General features: G+C 43.3%; 1 protein-coding gene across 1 annotated transcript; it reads left to right on the top strand.

The window, feature by feature from the left end:
• Window positions 1-1947: 1947 nt before the first annotated feature.
• On the top strand, window positions 1948-23709 carry RGS10 (regulator of G protein signaling 10). The gene is made up of 5 exons (XM_074908476.1): window positions 1948-2046; window positions 8358-8476; window positions 9962-10048; window positions 16721-16864; window positions 20402-23709. The coding sequence occupies exons 1-5, from the start codon at window positions 1998-2000 to the stop codon at window positions 20546-20548; spliced, it is 546 nt and encodes a 181-aa protein (XP_074764577.1). The 5' UTR covers window positions 1948-1997; the 3' UTR covers window positions 20549-23709.
• The last annotated feature ends 698 nt before the right edge of the window (window positions 23710-24407 follow it).

The following is a 24407-nucleotide window of genomic DNA, read 5'->3' as shown; positions in this document are numbered from 1 at the left end:
TGGAGTGTGCAAAGGGAGAGCTGGGCTCCGTGGGGCAGCTTGGAGATGCCAGCACAGCACATCCACCATGGGCTCAGTCTGGTCTCCAAGCATTCTCATATTTCTTACGTACCCCCATCTCCAAATCCATGAAGTTAAGACTTAGAACTACTCCCAATAACCTGTTGTCAGTACATCAGCCTGAAGGTTGTGTGGTTGTCCTAGGAGTGCTAGTTCTTAGCACTTAGAACCTTTGGGGTTTCTGTCCTGATTCTTAAAAATGCAATCCGGTGATCTCTGTACTGCTTCAGTGTAAATGTACTGCCCCAAAATACGTGGCGTTAATGGATATGACTGAAAAATCTTTTGTAGCACTGACACTGTGTCTGTTCCTTTCCGTCGTGCCGTGTACCTCCCCCGGCCGTGCCACTGGGCGCTGCTGCTGGTGTCGATTTACCCCATGCTCTTCTGATGCTTCCACAGAAATACCAGTTGTGGTCCAAATACTGTTGTGCCTGTCTCGCACATCAGCTTGGAAATGCCACGTGCAGCTGTTGAGCAGTTCCCTCAGCAGCACAGCAAACTTTAATTTTATTTTTTAATCCACACCCAGAGCCAAGAAATCTTTACCAACTAACACAGCTTTTGGCCCTGGTACCGAAGGCAGAAGTCCAGTGGTGTGCAGGCCAAATCACTTCAGCTGGAAGGTATTGTGCTGTTGTTTATTTTGGAAGCACAGATGCAATTTATTCTTCTGTTCAGTGTTCCCGTGTCACCAATTCCCAGGAATTAAGTCTTGGCCTTGTGCATGTAAGTGGAAAACATCCATACATTTCTGTGAGATGGGGAGCCCATCCAAGTTCCCCCTGTGAACTGAGCTAGTTATAAATGCATTACTGTGTGTTCAGGATGGGGTTTGGTTTAGGTGGAAATAAAACAAGTGTTGACTTGTCTGCTAGCTGTGACTTCTGTGACTTTTGAGGTATCGGTGCTATTTGCGGTGGGATGTAAGCACTCCCATTGCCTCCCACTACTGTTGCCCTGTGCTTCCCGTGATAGTTGTCTGTTGATGACTTACAATTGCACAGGTTTCTCACACTGGCTCCGTGGTGGATTTTTGATTAAATATTTTGGTAAAAAGTCATTTCTGAAAGTGAAAATGCCTTTGTTAAAATTGTAACCGTGCTTTTCCCGTTGAGAAATAATTGTTCTGCCTTGTCTTGGAAGAGCGAAGGAGTTACCCCAGCACGAGAAACTTGGCACTTCTATTTTGGTAAGAAAGTGGGAAAAAATCATGAAGGTGGCTGTCTTGAGGAAGGGGTGTTGATTCTTGCACCTGCTCAGCTAAGGCCGGACGCTGTCTGTTGGGTTGTGCTCGGTGGAGATGCCGCCTGATGGCCAAGGGTGCGATGGAAGGAGGCAGATGGAGGAGCAGGAGGCCGGGGCAGAGGAGGGAGAGGTGAGATGGAGGTGGGTGAATTGAAACAAGGGCGCTGTAGGGAAGGGGGGTGAAAGTGGAGGAGGCTGGAAGTGGAAGAGCTGGGGGGCTGCAGCGCCGGGGCTGGGCAGGGGCAGGGTGCTGGAGCGAGGGTGCAGACCCACCGTTGCCACGTTGCATCTGGCGGTCTCTGCGCCTCACGGTACCGTGCAGACGCCGCAGCTCCCCTCACCCCGGGGTGCGGCGGGGACGGAGCGAGCGAGCGTGGAGGAGCCGAGCCGGGCCCAGCCCGCCGAGCGTCTCTGCCCCGGCCCCGGGCGCTGACAGCCCCGGCCCTCCTCCGCCACAGGCCGCCCCTCTCCCCCGGCCCGGCCCGGCCCAGGCCGGCGCTGCCTCCCCCTCAGGGCCGGCGGGCGGGGCGCGGCCGCGGGGCCCGTCAGGAGGCGGCGGGTGGGGGGCGCGCAGGGCCCGGGGGGAGCGGGGCGGGCCGGGGCGGTGCCGCCTCCCCGGAGGGGAGCGGGGAAGGCGCGGCCGCCCCCTCCGGCTCCGGGCAGCGCGGGGCCGCGCGGCCGCCCCCGAGATGTTTAACCGGGCCGTGAGCCGGCTCAGCAGGAAGCGCCCGCCGTCAGGTACCGGGGGGTGAGGGGGGTGTCCCGGCCCCGGCTGAGGAAGGGCCGCGCTTCTCCTTCCGCCGCGCTTCTCCTTCCACCCCGCGTCGGGGAAGGACGGCGCGGCCGAGCCCCCTCCCGGCGGCGGCGGGAGCGGGTGGCGGGTCTCCCGCCCTTTCGGCGGCCCGGCGCCCGCGGGGCTGCCTCGGGGGCGGGCGGGCCGGGGCAGCGCGGCCGAGGGCAGCCCCGGGCCCACACACACCGCGCCTCTGCCCCGGGCCGTTATACCTGGGCCGCGCCGGCTCCTCCGCCCGGCCCTGGGGCCCCCGCGCCCAGCCGGGCTCTGAGCGGGCTCCGACTCCTCCGCGGCGCGGTTCACCTCGCATCGTGTCGGGCGCGGGGTGGCTCTGCCCGGGGCTGACCCCCCCCGTCCTCCTGGGGGCAGCGGGGCTGTGCGGGAGGCGGCGGGGGCAGTAACCCGCGCGGCTCTTCCCGCCTCGGCAGCTGCACGGAAGAGGGAGCCGGGTTCTGCGGGGCTTGTGCCTCATCAGCCGCAGTCTGACCGCGAGCCGCTGCCCGTCGCTGGGACTGGTAGCGAGGGGATAGCCCACAACATCAGGGCGTGATTGTTCGAGCTCCAAACGGACTCTGAAGGGTTTGCCTTGCCTCTGAAGCCGGGGGGGAAGTTACCAAGGCTTAATAATCGTAGGACTTCACAGTTCCCGCTGCCGTTGTAACGCGTTTGTGCTGTTACGGGGCATCTCGTGGCGTGGGGCACCACCGGCAGGTCGGTTCAGAGGGGGCTCATACATCACTGCTAAAACAACCGGGGTAAAAGTTACAAACTCAGAACCCCAGAAAATAATACCACGTTTTACAGTGTGCCGTAAGAAGTTTTAATCTTTCCAAGAAAAGCCAAACGCGGTGCTCGTCTAGAGTGGGTTGATTTTTTTATTTTTTTAGAGGATCAGTGTCTGGTGAACATTTCCAGAGATGCTACAAAAGCGGAACGTCCCTTTAGTTTCCTTCCTTATAGTTAAAAGTGGATTCCAGTAGCCATCTGTTGTTAGAGACAGTCAAAAGAGGATGTTGAGGTTCATGATATGAACAACCCAAGCATGCAAAGGGCTGCCCTTCTGTAGTGAAAAGGGCCAAAATTCAGCTACTACTAGGAAAAAAATTGTTGTGTGAGGATTCATCCAGTGGCGCTTGGATACATGGAAAATAAGGGAATTTTTCCTTTCCAGCACACTACTTACAAAGTTTCCCACTGTTTCATAACCTTGGATTTATTCATTCCAGACCGGTGATTGTTACTCCATAGGCATTCTGGTGACTGTAGGAAAACACAAGGTATTCAGAGTACTTGTAAAATAATAAAGGTTTGTGGCTTGCAGCTTTATGGTCCAGGTGAAAAAGGGGAAAATGCAGGTGGTGTGAAAGTTCCTCAAGAAGAAATTGAGAAGGCCTTTCTTAACATTGGATATCAACGTTTAAATATAGAATAAGGAATATGCGATTTCCGTGGTGCTTTTGTCACATCTACTGTTTGTGTGCCAGTTGTCTTGTTGAGGAGTTTACAAAGGGTGTGTGCAGGAAAGAAGCGGTTTGGGTGGGTGTTTAGGTAAGGGACACCTTCAGCGGGAGGGATTCTGTGAAGGGTGTGACTGTGCCGTCTGATACGGTGCCACGCAGGCCGCTCTATCAACCGTTTGAGAATGACGGCAGCTTGGGAAGCCATTGTAGTGCGAAGCCCTTCTGGAAGGCAGATGGGTTAGCATGTCGAACTTAATTAGCTGTGTCTGAATCTCTAAAAGTTTGATGAGTTTCTACATATTTTTGTGCTTGTCTAAAACAAGGGTCTGAACTCTGAGTTTTGACCTGCAGAGTTGTGTGTTTTGATGTTATTGACACTTTCTGTGGTTTCAGTCCAAGTTCCTGCTTGGAGAATGCGAATGTTTGCCGTTTTTGATACCACACTTCAGCTGATAATTAATGTTATTAGTGCTGCACTTACCGTTATATTTATCACTTACAAAGAGCCTTTATCTGCAGTCTGATGCGGCAGTGCTCTTGTGTGATGGGAGAAGGCAGCTTCTATAAGATTCTTCTCTAAAATAATGCTCTAGCTAACATCACTGCCTGTTTGTTGGCTTAGTATAGGGTTCCTCTCTAAAGGAACGGTGCTTTTAAAATAAGCACTTACTCACTTTCTGTGTTTGTAGGAGCAGCTGGCCACTGCACATCGTGCAAGCAGTTGTGTATGGTCATCCACTCAGTGGAAAGTTTGCTTCAGCAGAGACTACAACAGTGCTCTGCCAGGCAGGCTTTGTTGGCTTGCTCTGCCTCTTGGTTTCTAACTTGTATGAAAGATAGCAAGCGCTCTCTTCTGACAGTAAGAAATGTAGTTAGCGTATTTGTCATCTGTAGTACATTCTGTGTGTAACTCTATTACAGAAATATTGGTGGAAGAACTGCCATTTTGTAATACCCTTTTTGGTGCACAAATTTATCTCCCAGTTTTCAGTAACAGCAAATGTCTGCCTTCCTCATTTAAATGATCACACTCATGTGTACATTTTGGTGGTTAAACATTGGTATCGAGCTTATTTCCCAGTGTATGTTACAGAACTTTGTCACTAGATGATCTGAGCAGGGGAAAGCTACCTTTATAAATGGCAAACAGAGATAAATAATTTCAGGAGGGTCATTCATATATTTACATTTATTACAGTATTGCCTTCTACAATAAATCGTTTCAGACTTTTATCAAATTGTACTTCAGCAGAAGTATCATTTTTAAGGTGATTTACAAATGTGTTATGGGATATGGATTTGGGGATTAGCTTCTTGAGTGACTAGCGGGAAAACCTCTTTCCTATCTTCTAAGCTCTTAAAAAAATCATAGAAATCGCACATTAAATCTGCTGAATGAAACCACCATGTGGAGGGGGAAGTTGTGATCCTAATTGGGGGGGTGTCACTTTTGTATTAGAAAAAGATGTTAGTGATGGCATATTTAATGGGGTATAATAAAAATACCCAGCTGTTCTAACATCCTCATAAAATTTCAGGGTGTTTCCTACTGTCATGTATCATGTGCAGCGTCTTTACGTTTGTGCTGAAGAGGAATGTTAATGTTTTATGGCGGTGGCAAAAGAACACTGAACGTGGGGATTAATGGTACTCAGCCCGGAGGGAGAGAGCTTGATCAGGCCATGCCCAGCACGCAGACCTGAGCCCTCCAGAGCCGCTGGCATGTTCCCTGCCATGACTTTGGCCCCTGCCAGCCGTGTTGCCCCCGGCACAGCTGGCACGGTGGTACCAGACAGGATCCCAGCAGGCAGTTTGGATGCAGTTACTGTGTTGGTGGGGACTGCTCAGGACAAGATCCTCCCGATGGCAGGACCCAAGAGTGCTCTCTGGCCTCCTGCTTTTATTACGTGGGAGCGATCCGAGGGTCTGCCTCCACCGTGATGCTACAGCGGGTGTCCCCTGTCTCGGGGTGGGCTGATCCAGGGAGCTGTAGCCCAGGCTGAGCTGGGATTGTGGTGGCCAGCAGAGCTGCCCAGCACCTTGTGACATCCCATAGTCTCTGCTCTCGTCCCATAGCCTCTCCCAGCTTTAGTAAGTGAGGCAAGAGGTTAAAGGGTTGCGCTGTAGGGAGCAATGGACAGGCAAGCCTCATCTCAGCACCACAGTGCTTTTAGGGTTGTGGGGAGCTGGTTAAGTGAGGAAACAGAGTCCTGTACAAGGCTCAGAGGGCATTAGGAAGAAGTCATGTAGGTCCTCCCTTCAGAACCAAATTTTTCTCTACTAAGGCTGTAGGAGGAGAAGGTAGTGAGCGGGATCATGGGAGAGCGCAGGGTTTGGGGGTGACAGGGAGGAGCGTGGGGAACTTAAACGGTGGATGGAGTCGGGCTGTGCTGGGCAGGCTGGAAGTGAGAGGAAGCTGGGGAGAATGGTGGTCAGGGAGGATAGAGAATGGCCAGAAGCAAAATGAGAGACCAGTGAAAGCAGCTGAGGGGAAGCAGAGCAATGTATCGTGGCTGCATGGAAGGTCTGTATCAATGTATTTTGGCCTTTGCTCACCAGAAACTTTTTCTGGGTTCTCGTGGCGCTGGGTCTGTCCTGTAGTGCATTGGCTCATTGAAATACATGCTTTTCAAAGTAATCATTAATTTCTACTTAAAATTTGGCTGGAAAAGAAGCACTAGAAGTAAAATCTCACTCCCACACGTTCTGTGCTAAATCATATTTTAAATAAGGGAATGACCTGGTTCTTCAGGCCATTAGTAGCTATATACACGGAGCTGCCATTCTGCTTGCAGGTGAGAGTGATCATAAGGAGAGATTCACAAGCTCCTCAGAGAAAATTGTGTTCTGCTCCAATGTACTTGGCTATTCCCTCTTAAATCTCACAGATTTCACTGAGATTAGATGCCCAGATACTTTGAGTCAGGTTCCTAAAATAAATTTCGCAAGTGATAATCAAGAACCACATCCTTTTGCATGAGGGGAGGGGAAACTGAGGCACAGTTAACCCGTTGTACTCCAGTGTCATGGATGAAGTCTGCAGTAGCGATTTGGAGACAGTCCTCGGGTTCTGACCTTTAACTAGCAGACTGTGTGTTTCATATACAGAGCTGTAAGTATACTTGCTGCTTTGGAGACCAGTCTGTCAGACTCCTTACCCAGACAGGTTGTGATCTTGGATCCTGGAAGGTTTTGTGCAGGAATAGAGCCGTGCATTCATTGTGTAAGAAATTTCAGGTTGGTGCTGTAACTGCATTACACGGTGAGAGCGGGATGCTGAAGAGAGACAGGGTTTACACATGGAAGAAGCAGCTTGCAGTGACCGTTTGCTCAATCATCTTAGATGGGTTCCTTTATTCTATGTCGTATTTATTTGGGGCATGAGTGTAGATTGCTCAGTATTAGGCAATGGGTATGGAATCAGTGGCTCCAGAAAGTTTATCTCTTTTCCAGCCTTGTAATTTCTTCTGTATAAAACCTCCACTTCTATCAAGGGAGGTTCATTCATTTAAAACAGTGGTCCATCTCATTGTTAGAAAAACCGAGGGACTCCACCGGTCCCTACCAACCAAAAAGTAGGCTTTGCTGTCATGCCAGTATTTTGTAGGGCTTTAACCTTAGCATTTATCGTTTCATCTACCAGCTGAAAAGGGCATCTGATAGTATAGGTCTGCATAGATAGTTTTTTGAGATACTTGCTGGGGTTTAGTTTCATGGTGGAGGAAGGGGTTTTTGACAGAGCTTAAGCAGACGTTACTAAGATCCATATGTCCAGTAAGCTGGTAGGGAGAAATGAGAGGGTTATAAAACCAAATAGAAGCTGTATTGATTACAGTAACAGATTCGTGCACCTTTCCAGTGTGTAGTGACCTGAAGTGGAGCTCTTAGCCTGACTTCTCATGGCCTGTTCTCTTGCTGTCTTCTCTGGGCATTTCACGTGTGAAAGGAAAGGAGGCCAAGGGCTTTATGTCTGATTTAGAGTTTTTCAGATCAGCAGTAAAATTCCTGGAACCTTCCCAAGTCATAGGTTTTCTGCTGGGTAGCCAGCAAACAATTTTTTTGGCATCACCAGCCTTGGATATAACGTACTTGTCCCTGGGATAGAAAAATTCAAAAATGTATACTATCCTCTATCTGTGAGAAGGCTGGCTGGCAGGTAAGATGTGGGCACAGTCCAATACGCCTTATAAAAGCAGAGTTTCAGTGAACTTGAAAACAAGCAAGCAAACAGAAAAACCACCCAAATACCACTTGCCCGATAGCAGGTCAGCTCAGCTGGAATGAGGCTCTTGTGCCAGCTGTCTATCCTCCCACTAGACTAGGTTAACATATTGGACTTGTTCTCCTGCTAAACAAAGCATTATTTTTCTTTTCTCTTTGCCTTTTCCCAACCTCCAGTGATGATTCTTTTCTTAAAAATAAATTTAATGTGTGTCACTGACCAGGATTTGCTTTATAGAAGCCAATGTTGTTGACAGTGCCAGAACAAAAGGCAAACGATCCTTTTACTAAACAGGCTGCGGTCATTGTGTTCCACATGCAAAAGGTGCTTGAACTCTTACAAAACAGTGACAGTGCCTACTTACATGCTCATGAATTATATAACTGTAAAGCATTCTTGCCTCCTTGCAGGCAAAGCAGAATTCAAATATGTGTGTGTTTATTTTCAGTTTTATGGTGTTTCCTTTAAAGAGAGCAGCTGCAATCCAAGGGTGCAAAGAGCAATGGGGAAGAATTGTATGTGACATTCATCGTTTCTAATGAAGGTGGTGATTTTTTTCAATTTTTTTTTCCAGAGATAAATGACAGCGAAGGTCACCCAAGCAGCAGCCACCAAACCTTGAAAGGAACCTCAAAATGGGCTACATCACTGGAGAACCTCCTTGAAGATCCAGAAGGAGTGAAACGATTTAGGGTTGCTATATTAACTATGGATATTTATATAGACCAAAATTAGGATTTAAAGCTGAATGAGGCTCAGCATAAATGGTGCAGCTGTGCCAGTGCTGTAAGCACATAGGCATGCATCCTCCTAGATACATACCCTGGGCAGAGTGGCAGAATTGGAGCTGTGGCGTTTGCTGAGCTTCTGAGGTAGTGCTGTTTGCCCACTGCCACTGCAGCTTGCTCTCGTAAGGCACATGGAAGACTTTTGGTTGCATCTTTCTAATGGGATCTATCAGCTGTTGCAAGGATTAACAAGTTACTGTTGGATAAACTACAGTCCTTGGGCCATTGATCTCTCTTGCCAAGCATTATTTATCACTGAGGACCAATCCTGCGCTCTTCTATTCTCATACATTGTCCTTACTTAAGCAATGAGTAATCACTACCACCTCCTGAGCCTGATAACCGCGTGGCTCCTATTCTGTGTTGCAGCAGCTGTACTGAAAGAATTCCCTTTAAGTTTACTACAAAGTGTGGGTTTGTGCAGTTCAAAGTGCAGACTTGAAGCTTAATTAGGTGGGGGTGGCGAGTTGGTTTTTCAAGACCTTCTTGCCATATTAGCTATTGGAATAGGAACTACCTACTTGAGCATGGTTTTGCCATACCACGCACTGATAAAATGCACTGGGATACAATGGTTTCCTGCCAGACTGGTTTGAAAAGTGATGTAAACGAGAATTACAAAACACTGTGATTTAGAATTCTTTTTTTTTTTTTTTTTTTACAAAAGTAATCTTGGTGCTATTTAATTCTTGGCATTACTTAATCTCTGTTTTCTAACACTTGAAAGAGAAAACTGATGATCTCAGAGCTATAAATATTTCAGTCATTATGTTTTATAGAGAAATTTAATGTACGTTTTTTCCCATTTTAAAACATGCTTTGCTTTTGAAGGAATGCGCTTTGTTTAAACACTGTCTAGAGAATGCAAATACATCTTCTGCTTGAGTTTACTTAAGTGAATTTATTGCCACTGATGATCATGTTTAGAAACAGTTTTATTTGTAGAGATTTTACTCATTAAAAAATCAGGAAGATACTAGATGAGAATCTCAAGTGATGTGTGACTCTCATTAAAATAGTTCATTATACTCACCTGCTAACAAATTCATTTATTTTTTGATTTCCCTTTGAGTAATGACTGTAAAATTCCTCGAGTTATTTAAGGGAGACTGAAGAAACTCTTCTTGTTAGTTACTGATAGGCTCTGAGATTAGATGTAGCTCACCATTCTCCTGGAATGTGTTTTCAAAGTGCTGAATATGATTGTTCGTTTGTGGCTTGGTGGTGTGCAGATGCGCTAATGCAGTGGTTCTGTTACACTGTATTATGTAAACTCATAGCGTGGTAAAGCTAGCCGTAGGCAGCTTCTAGTTTTAATAGCCATAGTAGGAAAAGGGAAGAACAATTTAGAAATTGGATCCCAATGTTTGTTTGTTTTTCTTTTCCCTAGGAATTTTTAAAGAAAGAATTTAGTGAAGAAAACGTTTTGTTCTGGCTAGCATGTGAAGAATTTAAGAAAACACAGGGAAAAAAACAGGTATGTTTCCTAAATAAATTTTACATGTCAGCATAGTTTCTGGCAGAACTGTTTTCTAGCAGACCTGGAGCTAGAACGTTTCTGTTGCGTAACATGCTTCATGTGAGTGCAAATAAATACATTTGAAGGAATTGCACTGAAATTGCAGTGGTGGAATTGTTTGGAAACAAAGCTGGTTCTATTTCAAATCAAAACAAAATGCTGAAATTGTCATGTTTCTAAAACTCCCAACTTTTTGTTGTTGCCTGGGAGTAGCAAAAGGTTTAATTCAGTGATGTTGCATCATCTTGCTTGAAAACATAAAGACATTTCATTCAGGACTTTTTTTAAAGCATAGCAGCTATTACATGAAAATATACACCATTATAATATTTCAGTGGAACATAAAAATAACAAATGGCACAAACAAAATGTTTTACAGTACCAGAATGAAAAGTTTTGCCTTATCAAATTACACATTACAAAACAGAAGAAATTGAAGGTCTGTTTAGACTTTTTTGTTTAAATATTTATTCAAATTGATATGTACCTTCAGAGCATTTTGATTTTCATGAGAGCTATATTTTTCTAGTAGAAAATATTCTTTGGAAATTTTTTTAATCAGCTATCTCCAGTAAGTTTTTTCCACTGCTTGGATCTTGGTCTACATTTAGATCCCCCAGAAACACAGGATTCACTTTCACATTTAGGCTTTGAAGCCTATAGAGGCAGGCCTAAAATACGTACTGTGTTTTGTTTGCTTGTTTCTGAAAAAGTTTTTGTGATTTTTTTTTTTTCTTTTTGAAGAATTCCAAATTTGTCTGATCTGAGACAAGAATTCTGTGAGCATGAAATGAAGTAGTTTTAAAAGTCCAACTGAGCATTACTGTCCTTTAAGAATCAGACTCCTAAATCCCATAAACCCGTTGTTTGAAATCCCACCTTTACACTTTTCACACATGTTCAGCTCTGGTTGCCAAAGGGAGCATTTTAGAAAGCAGCGGGTGCAAATGTACAGTCTCTTTTGCACTCTCTGCCCAAAGCAAGTAGAGTACCATGAGGAGTGAGGCTGGGAAAATGCCCCTTAAACCTGCTCCAAATGAGACCATACGTGCTTTGCGTAACGTTAGAGATGTCAGGGAATAGGAATCAGGTGGAGGAACTGGGCTACTAGCAAAGTTATAAAGTGCAGGCATAAGAGAGCTGCATCTGGCCTGCAGGATTCCTCTCTTAAGGTCAGTCAAATATTGTCAGCTGAAACTGTTTACCAACAGATTTTCCACAAAAAAAACCCTCTCTGGATTTTCAACAAAACTTATTTTTGAGAGGGGATTCTACTTCTTGTAAATATTCTCTATTTTGCACTGAAAAAGCTTTCCCCTCAGAACAGTTTTCTTATTTCGATTGTGAATATTTTTTGGCCTTGATAAATCCATCAAAAAGACTAACTTTTGCAAGAACAAAATGTTCAGTTTAACTGTGCACTTTGTAATATTTAGCACTATTTCAGCTTTTGTGTATTTAGCTGCTTCCCTCCCTCATTAAGGCCCACACGTGCAGGTGGTCTTCAGAAAAGAACAATTAATCAGGCTATTTGTCTGTAAGATGTAAGGCCTAAAGAGAAAGTCAGTAAATGAGATGGGATAAAAGAGGAAACTGTGCTAGATGCCACTATGATGGCAGCAGTATGGTAGCTGGAGCGAGGCTGGGATTCCTCCTCTCTGCTTGCCTGTAAAGGAATGTTTCAGCTGCAGCCTGTCTGGGTTGCACTGAAAGCCACCCCCCGCCCAGGCAGGTCCCGCTGACCTGGCTCTGCTTCGGCACAGCCTGCAGATCTCATTATTGTCAGTTTGTGACAAAGCATTTCCTCTCTTCTCCCCAGATGTGCATACAGCATCTTGGCTGGTATGTTCGGTGTGCTGGGCTGGGGATCTAGGTATTCTCTGTCTCTCTCCCTGCTCCGTTAAAGTAATTTGCTTTCTGAGCTGGTGAAGCAGAAACCAGTGTCACAATCCACAGCCAAGTGGGAGATAGCCTTTGCTTTGTACCAGAGCAGATGTTTTTTCTTTGTATGCCATGCAGTGTCCTTGACAAGAGGTATGTATCTTTTCTTGATACCCCTTGGACAGGTATCAAACTGCATTTTTAAATGGAAATGAAAGCAGAAAATCCTTCTGTAAGGTCCCACATTTTGCAATGGGATAATAATCATATCTTCTCTTGCTAAATAATTTCCATCTTTTTAGCTATTTTAGGATTGCACATGCTAGTACAGGAAATGGTAAACTGATGTATAGAGATAGTATCTTAGTGAATTCTTGAATGAATTACCAAATGAATGGACAGAGACTTAACTAGGTTCCATTTAGCTTAATTATTCAGTACTAATCATTACACAGTATGGTCAATCTGGAGTCTAGTGCTGCCAAAGTTATTACAGCCAGATAGAATAAGTTTGCTTTAGAATGACACAGATGTACAGTAAATTTTTATAGCTACTGCTTATGGATGGCTTTGTTTAGATAATTTACAAAGCTAGAAAAAGCACTAAAAATAGAAATCTTTCCCATGTTTATGATAGCATGAGGCATGAATTTGTCTTCTGAAAGTGCCTCTTGCAGGAATCACTGTATATCTATCTAATGTGAGCAAAGGATTCTAAAAACAACTTTTTACTTATTTTATAGCCTGCTTCTCATTAAAACTGGTTTACCACAGAGACTAGCTCATAGACACTTAGACTTTTGGTCAGATGAAGCTGATTTCAATTTAACCCAGATTGAATGGAATTTTTTTCCTCTATTTTTAAAGTATAAGATAAACTTTTTTGTTACTTGACATGAGAGCATTTGTGTGGGGTTTTTCTTGGTCAGTTTAAACTTGCACAAAGGTCACCTCCTGGCCAGTGGATTAAATATCTATTGTGCCTAGTGTTACTGTCATCCCTTCAGTGTCAGCCTGGAGCAGTGGTTGGTTTTGTATAGGCTGGTTAGGGTGGTTGGCTCAGTAAATGTGCTGTCCTCCCCTCATGTCCCCTTCTGGTCTTCACAGGTAGGTGCAGACTCACCCTTCTCCTCCTTTCTGTTGGTTGGAAACTGTCTAACTGTTAGTGCATTCTAAGCAAATACCCTGGGCCTTTCCTCAAAGCTTGTTAAATTTGGTTCAGTCTTTACTCTAACCACAGTCACGTGGGCTCCGCCTAGAAGCTGACTTATATCACGCCAACACAGGCAGATCTTGCAAGATGCTGTGCAGATACATCTTCTCTGTCCCCTTCCTCTTGAATGTGAGCCACTACGCAGCCAGGATTGCCAGATCCCGGGGCCAGAGGGAGTACTGGCTCTTGGCTCTGAACTAGTGGTGGGAGCACTTAGCCAGGAGAAGGCAGAAATAGAGTTCAGACCAGATTGCTCCACGAATTTGTGTTTATTTTCCTGTTTGGGTGAGCCAGTAGGAAATGCATGCATGTGTCAGGGAGCAGTGGAGATTTTCATCATCTGCAGAGCTAGACAGCAAGCAGACCACGTTACTGGTCTAGGCAGGTTTTAGATGGACAGGATTCAGCCTACCTTCTTGCAGCATGGAAGCACAAACTCCTCCCCTCAGCTCAAGAGACATCTCTGTAGTTTTAAAATTATATTGTTTTTTAATCATTCCTTTAAAACTGAAGTTAAGGTAGATATGTGATTTTTAGCAAAGATTGAGGGAGGAATTAGGTCAAGTCCACTTGTAGCAGCGAGCTTTGCTGCCACCCATATGGTCCTCATCTTAGGACACATTTAATTATTGAAGTGGGAGTGGTGGGGATAAGTGAATAAGATTTAACTTTAAATATTTTGTTGGAGTTAGTCATATGCTGTTGTGTTTGTGACTGTTAATGAAATAAACAACATGTCCATTGTGCTACTTCCCAAGGTTTAAATGTTTCTTCTCTTGCAGCTGAGCTTTAAAAATAAATTACAGATTGTAATAAATGCTTCAAACAACAGGGAATCTTTTCAGCTATTGCTGAAACCCACCTAAATACCCATGTCAAGAAGTTTTGTAGAAAACAATTTCAGAACAAAGTACACCTATTCAAGAGTTTCTTCTGTCACTTCCCAGGTGAATGTGGCAATGGTTAAGCAGGACTGGGTAATGCTGCACAGCTGCTAACTGTTGGAGCCTGTTCTGATGAGCATCTGGGACTTCCATTCACCTCATTTGGGAACCACACGTGCTTGAGATCTTAATTTGACCTTAGGAAAGGAAGTGGGAAAGAATATTGTATCCACTTGAATAGTGAGGGGGATTTCTGTAGACAGAACTTTGTACTCCAAATGGGAATTTGGCACGAATGCTGGGACGAGCACACAGATGTGAGTGAGAAGTGCCAGAAGTCCTTTAACAACCACCTGTGAACAAGATCCCAGTTTAAGTGTTGTTTAAATTCCGGAGTAGAGTCCCCTGTGCTGAAGCATCAGTTTCAGGCTGACACGGAACAAAGAATGCCACCCACTGAATGGGGAACATCGCTGTCTCCTCTGCCTGGACCTGGCTCTCCCTGAATGCCTTTTGGGGCATGTATAAATAGACTGGCAACTTTAACTGTACTTTCTTTTTTTAAAAAAGAAATTGTAGTTAACGTGATGCTCTACTACTCAAGCATAGGTGTAGCGTAACAGTTGTTCCATGTGCAGCAGAACCTGTAATGTTTAGCAGTGCATTTCCATATTTCCCCATCATTACTGTAAAATCAGGTCCCCTGCGTCTCTCCAACAACCCCCTCTCCCTACCACAGTGGTTTCACTTCCTTTCTTTTTCATTGTTCCCCACAAAATCCAGAGATCCTCCCCATTTCACCAGCCTCCCACACAATCCTCTTGTTCCCCACCATGTTCTTTAAACTTCCTCACAGTACTTTTAGTTCTGTGTTTCCCCTCAAGCCTTGCTCTTCTCTTTCTCTGTGGTGCCCAGTTTGGTCCTGTGTTCCTTGGGCAAGCAGCACGTCGTGTTGTGGCTGACGTGAAGCTATGTGTGCATTGATTAACCAGCTGCTAAGTACGTGCTGGCAGTTCGAGTAGATAACTTCTGAACATCTACTGCTTTTCCCTCAGTGCATGTGCTGCTCTTTCTCTCCCTTTCTCTCACCAGCTCTTTTCCTTTGAATCTGTAGGAGGGTAATTCTCAGTCCTTTGCCCCTCTCTTAAATATGTTTGAAATTGGACAGCAGGCTCAAAAGTTGTTGAGGTAGGACTGACAGATGGTACAATCACTTATGCTTGCTCATGTGAAAGTAGCTAAAGATACCTTTACTGCCTCTGCATTTTTGGGTATTAACTTTACCGGTTAAAGCTGTCACACCTCTGACTGATTGGATTAATTGCTCATTTAGAACAGACGTGGTGGACCGAGTCCTCCCTGATCTGTGAAACTGAAAAGATCAGAAATTGTTATAAAACACTTCTTTCTGACCTCGTGCACCTGACACGTATGTTTTACCCACCAGATGAATGCTCCATATTGAAAAGGAGTACTCCTGGAAAATGTGCATCCCCTTCAGCAGTGAGAGAGTTAACTTTGTAGGCTTTGTGAATTGTCAAACACATGTAGCTTTTCTTCTAATTATCCCCAAATGTTAATTCTCAGCTGTAAAACATGAAAGAAATTCTGTGAAACCTTCATGGGCAAGACTAAATGCTTCCTTCTTTAAGCCCACTTCCCATCAAAGATGCAGCCCTCTGGTGTGGGTCTGGAGATGCTCATTAGATGTACGATGGGGAACACTGGAATTGTACAGTGCCTGCTGCTGCTGCACGGGCCTTGTTTTCAGCGTGCAGGATTCAGATTGCAGCAGGGAGGCTTGCCTTGGCTCTCTTCTCCCCCACTGCCTTTCTCTTCTCCATCTTTCTGATCAAGGGGGAGCTTGCACAGAGGTTCAGAGGACTGTGACCACTGCTTTGAAGCTTAAAGATGCTAGGTTGGGACAAAATGTTATCACTTACTGATTTATCAACAGGATTGCTGAAATCAGGGTGAATGCTAACAAACAGCTTTTTGTAACTCACACCTACCCTTATTTATCAGCTTTCAGAGGCTCTTGAGAGTCTTATCTTTACCATTAATCAAGTTGTTGTGTTTTTTTAATCATGTAGTTAGTGTTGCATGTGAGCTGCCCTGAGGTAAAAACGTAGTTATGACAAAGCATGTAGTGTGACAGAGTTATCTAGCAGTAGCGTGGATTATACACTAACTTTACTTAGTTTTGCCTTGTGGTAAGTTTCCACAGTGTTTCTTTCCTCTGGGTTCCTTGTACATAGTGATTAGCAAAAATAGTCTTCTAAATAATGAAGACAAGGCCTAGCTGATAATGCTGAGTGGTTTTACACTGGATACTTGGATTTAAATATCACAACCTGCTGTTCAACCAAAGTGCCCAATACTGTGGTAGTTTCCACTAATGTCAGTGCAGGAGTTGGCCTGCAGAGATGTTTTTCCTCCAGTACAAATGAATAGACACAAATAAACTAATCTGTGTATGTTTGTTTTGTTACTTGGTTTTGTTTGGGTTTTTTTTTAATTCAGACTATGTTTTGGTTTAGGATGTGAACCTCGAGAAGTAAGTGACCTAGAACAGTCTCCAACAAAACATGAACAAATAGAGAGAATATTCCCACAGCAAATAATTCTTTAAATAAATATGTCATTTTGCAGATGCAAGAAAAAGCTAAAGAAATTTACATGACTTTCCTGTCCAGTAAAGCTTCCTCCCAAGTCAATGTTGAAGGGCAGTCCCGTTTGAATGAGACCATTTTGGAGACACCTCACCCTCTCATGTTTCAGAAACTCCAGGACCAGGTAAAGTTATTTTTTTCAAGAACACAGTTTCTTTAGTTTTTGTCTGCTTGTAGTAGACTCTAGTTTCTAAGCACGAGCTAGTGTAGGAAGGTTGGGAATCTGCCTGCTGCTACTTGTGGCGTGGATTGAATAGGCAGGGCTGGGTGCTTCCATATTGGGGATATTGATGCAGCCACTCTGCGGGTGGATCTGCCTGGGGCCAATTAGTTAAAAGACTCAGGGCAACTGTGCTAATTCCAGTACAGGACTTCCTTTCATGAAGCCTTCTCCTAGGTTCCTCTGCTGGTAGCTTGAGAATCATCCAGCTGACTAACTTTGTGCCTACGTTTTCCTGTGTGTGCACTTGCGCTGAGTCATTGCTGATGTTTGTTTCCGTAGTTGCCACTGGTTTCCTTGAGAGCTCAAGATTCTTCACTTTGCTTTGTTTTGGTATTTATATTGATATGAATATAATGCAATTTCCTGAAAAGCCTCCTCTTCTGTAACACACAAAAAAGAGGAGTTGGCATCTGCTTTGCCTTTTGCTATAGAACTTGGGAGGTCTGGCAGAAATTAGGTGACATTTTGCAGGCATGTCTTTTGGTGGTAGATTTTCTTGTTATTTAGCTTATTTTAAAGCTTAAGTTATGAAGTGAGTCATTCTTATCTGCAGCTTCCCAGCACTTGTAGTCTGTACTATTTTTAATTACTGTACCATCCTCAGGACTACCTGTATTTTCCATTTGGCTCTTTTGTGGAGAAAGGCACGCTGATTTAAATAGTGTTTTCAACCCGTTTCATATCAGATATTGAATATGTTAGGCACTGGCTGGGTCAGTCGAAGTGGTCTGAGGAGCAAAGGCTCTGCTGTCCTTCAAGCAGGTTCCAAGTCAGTAGCAGTGGAAATGTCTGAAACTCCATTTCCATGTGAAGAAGCAAAGTTTTTCATGGAAGAACTTCTGACTTGGGGGAAGGGAAAGAAAATGTTCTGGTAAATCTAAGCACTGCAGTTCAGGATGGGTGGTTATGAGAGTGAAGCTGGAGAAACTACTGGAGTTGAAGTGTTTTGCAGTTTTACAAGTGAGCATGCACATGAACAGCCAGGGGTTAGTAATACCTGAACTGGAAACATGATGGTGGTAGAGGAATCCCACTAAAGTGGGAAAAAAATTCTGTGAACTTTTAAAACCAAATGCAGAGCATTTATGGGTTGTTGCCGGTTTCCACTGCTTGAAGCTTCTGTTTATTGCTGTTAGATAATAGTTCAGGAAGAGTTATGGTCTTCTCTACTTTTCAATCCTTATAAAGTTATGAAGAGTGGTATAATTTGTTCTCTAAAGAACAGTGTTAACTACTGCTGGCACTGTGTGTCTGAAGTATAAAAAGGCAGAGCTCGAAAGCCACAATCTGGTCTACAGCATTACTGGTAACTAGCACTTCAGTTCTCCAGAGACCTACTGATTTAAATGGGGCTGCTTGTGGGGTGTGGTTTTGTGCTCATGGGATGGCCTTAAACAAATAGCTTGGAGGCGGTTGTTCTGCTGAATGAAGTGGTGTTAGTGTGGTTCATAGAAATCTCTAGATTTCAATATACTTAATAGGGTAAATGTTCCAACTTCACGAAGGCAATGAGAGGAGGAGAGGGGAAAAGAGAATTCTGCTTTTGCACATGATTATAAAATCTGTCTTTTCTGTGTATTTGGCTGACCAGACTCCAGAAGAATTTGATCTCACAGTGCTCTTCCTCTCTGGGAGATACTTTAAATGATACCAGGAACAAGAGTGGTCTGAGTTCTTAACACTGACTTACGATGTTTTTACAGGCGATGTCTTCCTTACAATTTTTTTTTCCCTTGAGCTAGTTGGATAAATTTAATTATGTTGTAGTTAGCTAATGCCTGGAGGTGTAATTTGACTTTGCTTAACTGCATTGATTTGGGTCTACTTTGAGAGGGTGTTTGGGGATTTTTAGTTTTCCAATATGTAGCTTATAAAGCAAGATTTCCAGTGGTTTAAACATGAATGTAAATATTTAAATATGTAAACAAACAGTGGTTAGTTACATGCTTCGTGTAATTTACTTACAAGGGGGATATTTCAGCAAATGCACAGACAACAGTCAAGTTTTGTGAGTTTGCCTTTATCTGTCTGGGTTCCTTGAGGATGTGAAATGAAAAAGCAGCTTGAGATTATTATTTTTTTGCTTCCTAACAAACAGTTTTATTACCCGGTTGTACTGTCAGAGCTGAGGCCTGTAAAGATAAAGCTCCAGTTATCCACACATGGATTATCCACACATGCAGGTCAGAATCCAGAAATTCATCCTGGAAATTTAGTGACTCTGAGTACCATAAAATGTAATCAGTCATGAAGCATGACTCAGAGAGGCTTCACCAGTGAAATAGTAGGCAGAGGGTGATGTAGGCTTTGGTTTTGCTTCAATTATAGTTTTGAGGTTTACTTTTTTCCTTCCCCTCTGTTTTAAAACCAAGAAAAATATAGTCCTGACCTTGACACCTGAACAGTTTCCAGACTCCTCTCCCAAGCCCTTTTGTTTTCAGAAAGCTCCCAATGGTTTCTAGCCTTTTTGTCTGAAATGGGAATAAATAGAAGAGAAAGTAGTTATGTTCAGGGGTGAGCCTAAAGTCAAGCCCTTGGGAGAGGAAATCTGTACTCAGTGCTGGCTTCCTGCTTCTATGCTGGCTGTGTACTGGCTGTGAGAAGAAGGACAGGTCTTGGGCTAGCGAAAAGCCTAACGGCACAAATTTAATCTATCTCCAGTTTTAAACCATATGTTAACTGGCAAATTACGTCTGTACCAGATCAGCTATTTGTGGCAGGTACCTGGAACATTTCTGACTGGGACCAGTCTTGGCATTCGGTTGTTTTTTAGTCTAAAAGGATGTGAGGATTGGCAGAAGTTTAAGAAACATTGATTAAGCCAGTTGTTTCAATTTAGATTCCATTTGCAGTTTCAATATTTGTGTAAATTATTTAGAGGCTTTTCTTAACTGTCCAGTGCTCTCTGTGTGTTGAGCTATTCTGTATTGTTCAAGAGTAACCACAGTCAGGAAGGTGCCTAAAAGGTGCCTCTTTCTTCAGCTCTGCCTCATCCCTCTGAGTCCCTGCCAGAAGGAGCCCCTCGCTGGGTTTGACTCCCGGGGGCTCTGCGAGCCGGGGGCTGCTGTGGGAAGGGACCGGGTCATGTCTACACATGCAGTTATCTGATCATCAGCTGTCAAATCCGACCTAGTGACCATGGCATGTGACCCCCCCACCTTCAGTGTTAGGTTTTCAAAGCTGGCTGTTGTGAAAACCACAATACGATTCTTAAATTGATACGGACGTTATTGCAAAACAGTGGCCGCAGAACCTGCAATATTGTTTGCTGCGTGCAGCCCCTTTTGAGAGTTTGAAGTATATTTTAACATCATGCTTTTTAGTAATGTTTAGTACTAACAGAACAAAAATACATTAGAATTCATATACTGTCCTTTTAATTTAAAAATCTAGTTTTGCTTAGATCATTGTTTTTGTGTTTTTTCGCCCTCTTCCCAGATATTCAATCTCATGAAATACGACAGCTACAGCCGCTTCTTAAAGTCAGACATATTCCTAAACCATAAGAAGTGTGAGGAGCAAGAGGAGAATTCACCAGAGGCTCAGACTGCAGCTAAAAGAGCATCAAGAATTTACAACACATGATAGAATGAATCTCTTCCGCAGAGGCAATACAACAACTAAGTTACACTCAGGAACAGTCTAGGTTTATAGCGGTTGCATTTAGGGCTTGAAAAGCTCAAAAGCCTTTTTAGGAGATACTTAACTTCGTAATTGCTTGAACGACTAATTGTTTTTGCATGATAGCTAATAACCAAACGCCCACAGAAAGACTGTTTCCTTGCTAAAAGGCTGAGGTATTCCTCCACAGCGTGAATTGTATTCATATTTCACAAGTTTAAATGCTTTCAATTTTTGAATTTTCTTTTGTGAGGCATCATGATGATGCTAAATGGAAGATAAAGTGGTTGGGTTTTTATTTTTGCCTTGTAATTTTTATTTGTGACCAGATTTTACATCCTGAATTGCTGGGAGAAGCTACTGAGGAGTACCTTTCACGTTACTTTGTGGATGAGTCATTCATAGCAAAGTTAATCATGAAGGGACAGCATCTTTCAGGGTTAAGTTCAATAGAATCCAATCCTTTCCTATGTAACTTTGTTCTTTGGAGGCGATATCTGTTTTGCTTTTCCTTTATCGCTGAATCAAAACACTTCTATAGTCATGATTTTAATTTCTGTATTTCTTAAATTTCACCATTTTTTTTGCAGTAGACAATCACCTTCTTCAGAAGATGGCATAACCTGTAGTCCCTTCATAACAAAAGCTGTAAGATAGTCTCTGAAGAACTTCTAACAGCCATTAGGAAACCTGACAGTTAATATCCCACTCTGGGCACACTGATTTCAGCAAAGCTTGACCAAGGCACGTCCTGCACGTCAGCATAACATCAGTGTCAGATGCCGGTATGGGGAAGCATCTGGTCTCTCCTAAGTCTCCTCAGCAATCCTGCTCTGTGCAGCAAGAATACTTGCAAAGCTGGCAAAGAACCAACCAACCAAGTCTGGCTTTGTTTTGCTAAAATCTTTCTACTAAAATCACCCTGCCTAATTTTGTTTGCCCCAGAGAAATATTTTAGGGTTCCTTAATTGTAACTTTCGATAGCTGCAATGGAACAGGGGGTTGACTTTGTGGTTTAGCCATTCTCACATCAAGCTTGAGAGGAAAGGGAATTTATTTCTGCCTGGAGCAATCAAAGATGAAATGTCAGGGTGATAAAGGAATACACTCCCAATAAGCCTTCCATATCATCCTGGGACTGTGTCAGAGCTGCAAAGCACATTTTGGCATACAATTTTTCACATGTTCACATAATTTTGAATTAATTCACTGTGGTGTTACTACATTGCAGGTTAAGTTGGGAAGGCATATTAGCTACGTGCTCTATTTACAAGCTTTGCAGTGTGTAGTCTAGCTGTTTCATGTTCTCTCATTATTTACTCTTTCATTTTTTGCACTGCTTTTCTTGAACTGTTATGTGCTGGCTAATCTAAATGCACAGTTAGCTTTCGATCGTTTTATAGTCCTTTTTTGTCAGAAAGGCCAGATAGGTTTTATACATTACTGTCGCTATCAGTGTTTTAAAACTAAGTCTAGATTGTCATTTTTGAGGATGCAAACTCACTTGGTAGACTTGATAATTTCTTTTAACTCTGAGCCACTCTTGCAGGTAATGTGTAAAGAAAATTGTTTCCATCGGCTCTTCCCTAGTTAGATGTAAGAGTGGGAACAGGAGTTCTGATTCTACCCCCAGAGCTAAATGGCTTTTAGAAAATCCAAGAAGTCAGTGCCTCCGTATGCTTATTTTAAAATGTAATTCTTATGCACTGAGTTAATTTTCCTCCTATGCTCTCAAAAGATGTAATGGTGAAGTCATAATCTTGCTTCAGGCACTTTCAGTGGTATTTGACCTCATGCTTAAGTTGTTTTTCAGTGTTTTGCTGAATAGGAACGAAGTACACACGTGCACGAATCCTTTTGTTGCGATGGGGCCTAGGAAATGGGACCATCCAGTTCTGGACTTGCCAGCTCTTTGTAATTTCAGGATTACCTCTTTTGAAAATAGACTGTAATAACGAACTCTTAACGCCTGTCACAGCAGAGGATGGAACTTCTGATACCATTGAAGTCCTTAGGAGTGGGCAGCTTAAACACATTTAGGAGTTGGGATTTGTCTCTTCCCAGTAATGACAGCAGAAGTCTTAGTGATATAGAAAAATGCAGGTGGGGACCTTCATGGGAAAAATGCAGAATGAGCTCTTACCACATTCATCACATGGATGCACAGTAGATTCATTTTTAATCATATTGATTTTAAAAATGCATGACTAAGGGAGAAGAGTCTTTGACTATCATGTTTTAAAATAATAATAATAAAAAATAAAACCAGAAGCTGTATGAATAATGACAGGGCATTAAAGAGAGAAAATACTTGTCTGTAGCTGCTTATGAACAACGTTTTCCTTGGCAATATGCTCCCTATTCAAGTACTGTCTTATTTCCTTGTTAAGAGCAAATGCCCTATAGGAGTAGACCCAAAGGTGCTTTACACTACTACCAACCAGAAGTTACACAAATGGAAATGTATTTTTTAGCAGCATCTCAGTGCCTGTAATGTTTATTTCAATGCCTATGATGTTTCTAAGATAACATACCTAAATCCACAAAATTCTTAATCTTTGAATTGCTCTTTTGCCTCAGCAGTAAAAAGCTCATTGCCCGTTGGCTGTCTTATTTGTGGTGTTTGGTTTGTTTTTTAGATGAAAACCAGCAACTAGATTCACAAGGTGCACAAATCAAAGGTTTTTTCCATCTATTAGATTACCTGTATTTTCCAGTAAAAGAGCAAAGGAAAACCATGCAAGTAGATGTCTGTAACTGCAGCATGTATATATGTGGAGAAAGTTTGCTTCTGTTGATATTATCACTGATCAGACTTAATTTGTGAAATACGTGACATTTTCTCTATGTGGCGTAGAACAAATCACTCAGAAAAACAACTGAGTTTCCCTGTAAGTAAATCCTGCATTCTGGGAACAACTGCAAACATTGCATCGAACCTCAGGCTGTAAGTGGGTACTCAGAGTTGCTTTATGTAGAGATTAAAGATAGGATCTACTCCTTTTCATAGAACTTACACTGAAGGTATAAGCACTAAAAGCAATCAAGAGAAGTTTCATGCCTGACTGCATGCCTTAAACTCTACCCTGTTGTGTGTTTCTCAGCTAAAAATTAAAATACTCTACAAATGCACCAAATCTGTGTGCTGACAGTTGTTTTATGTTTTGGATACAGTTTGGGCCAAGATCACTTCATATCCCATAGTTATCCTGTTTTCTGCTTTCAGTCCCTGTTAACACAGTTGTTACATTCTGTCATAGAATGTTTTTTTTCTTGGAAGAGAGGAAGATGGGATGACACAGTGGATTTCACTTCTGAGCGAGCTGCTGTCTGAACAAATTGCAGAAAGTCACTTGAACAGCAGAAGATGTTTCTTGTACCTTCATTGCCTCCCGTTTCTTTGTTCCCGTTGCATTTGTTCCAGCGTGCTTGCTTCAAGTTGCTGGCCCACTGATGTGGATAAAGGAGGGTCTGAAAAACCCTAGGGAGGGAGAGAAGAACATTTGAATATTCAGGTTTGGGTAACAGTTTGGAACATGCTTGTATTTTTTTGTATAACACGTGCTTGTATTTTTTTGTATAACATGGGTGGATAGCATTTGCATCTGGGTTGAAAACCACTCAGGTCTGCGATGCAAAGAGGTTCCAAATCGTTCTGTGACTGTGGTTCAAAGCTGAAAAGGGATATATCCCCCCCTTTTATAAATTTTTTGTTTATAACTTTTTTCATCCTAAAACACAGCAACAAGCCTTAGTCCCCCAGTTTTGCCAGATGTCTGCCCCTGACTCCAGGACGATTGTTGATGATTGTTGACGTGACAGT

Source organism: Athene noctua, chromosome 5 (genome assembly GCF_965140245.1).
Source record: "Athene noctua chromosome 5, bAthNoc1.hap1.1, whole genome shotgun sequence".
Taxonomy (NCBI): domain Eukaryota; kingdom Metazoa; phylum Chordata; class Aves; order Strigiformes; family Strigidae; genus Athene; species Athene noctua.
The sequence above is the reverse complement of the archived record's forward strand: the minus strand, read 5'-3'. Positions and strand labels throughout refer to the sequence as shown.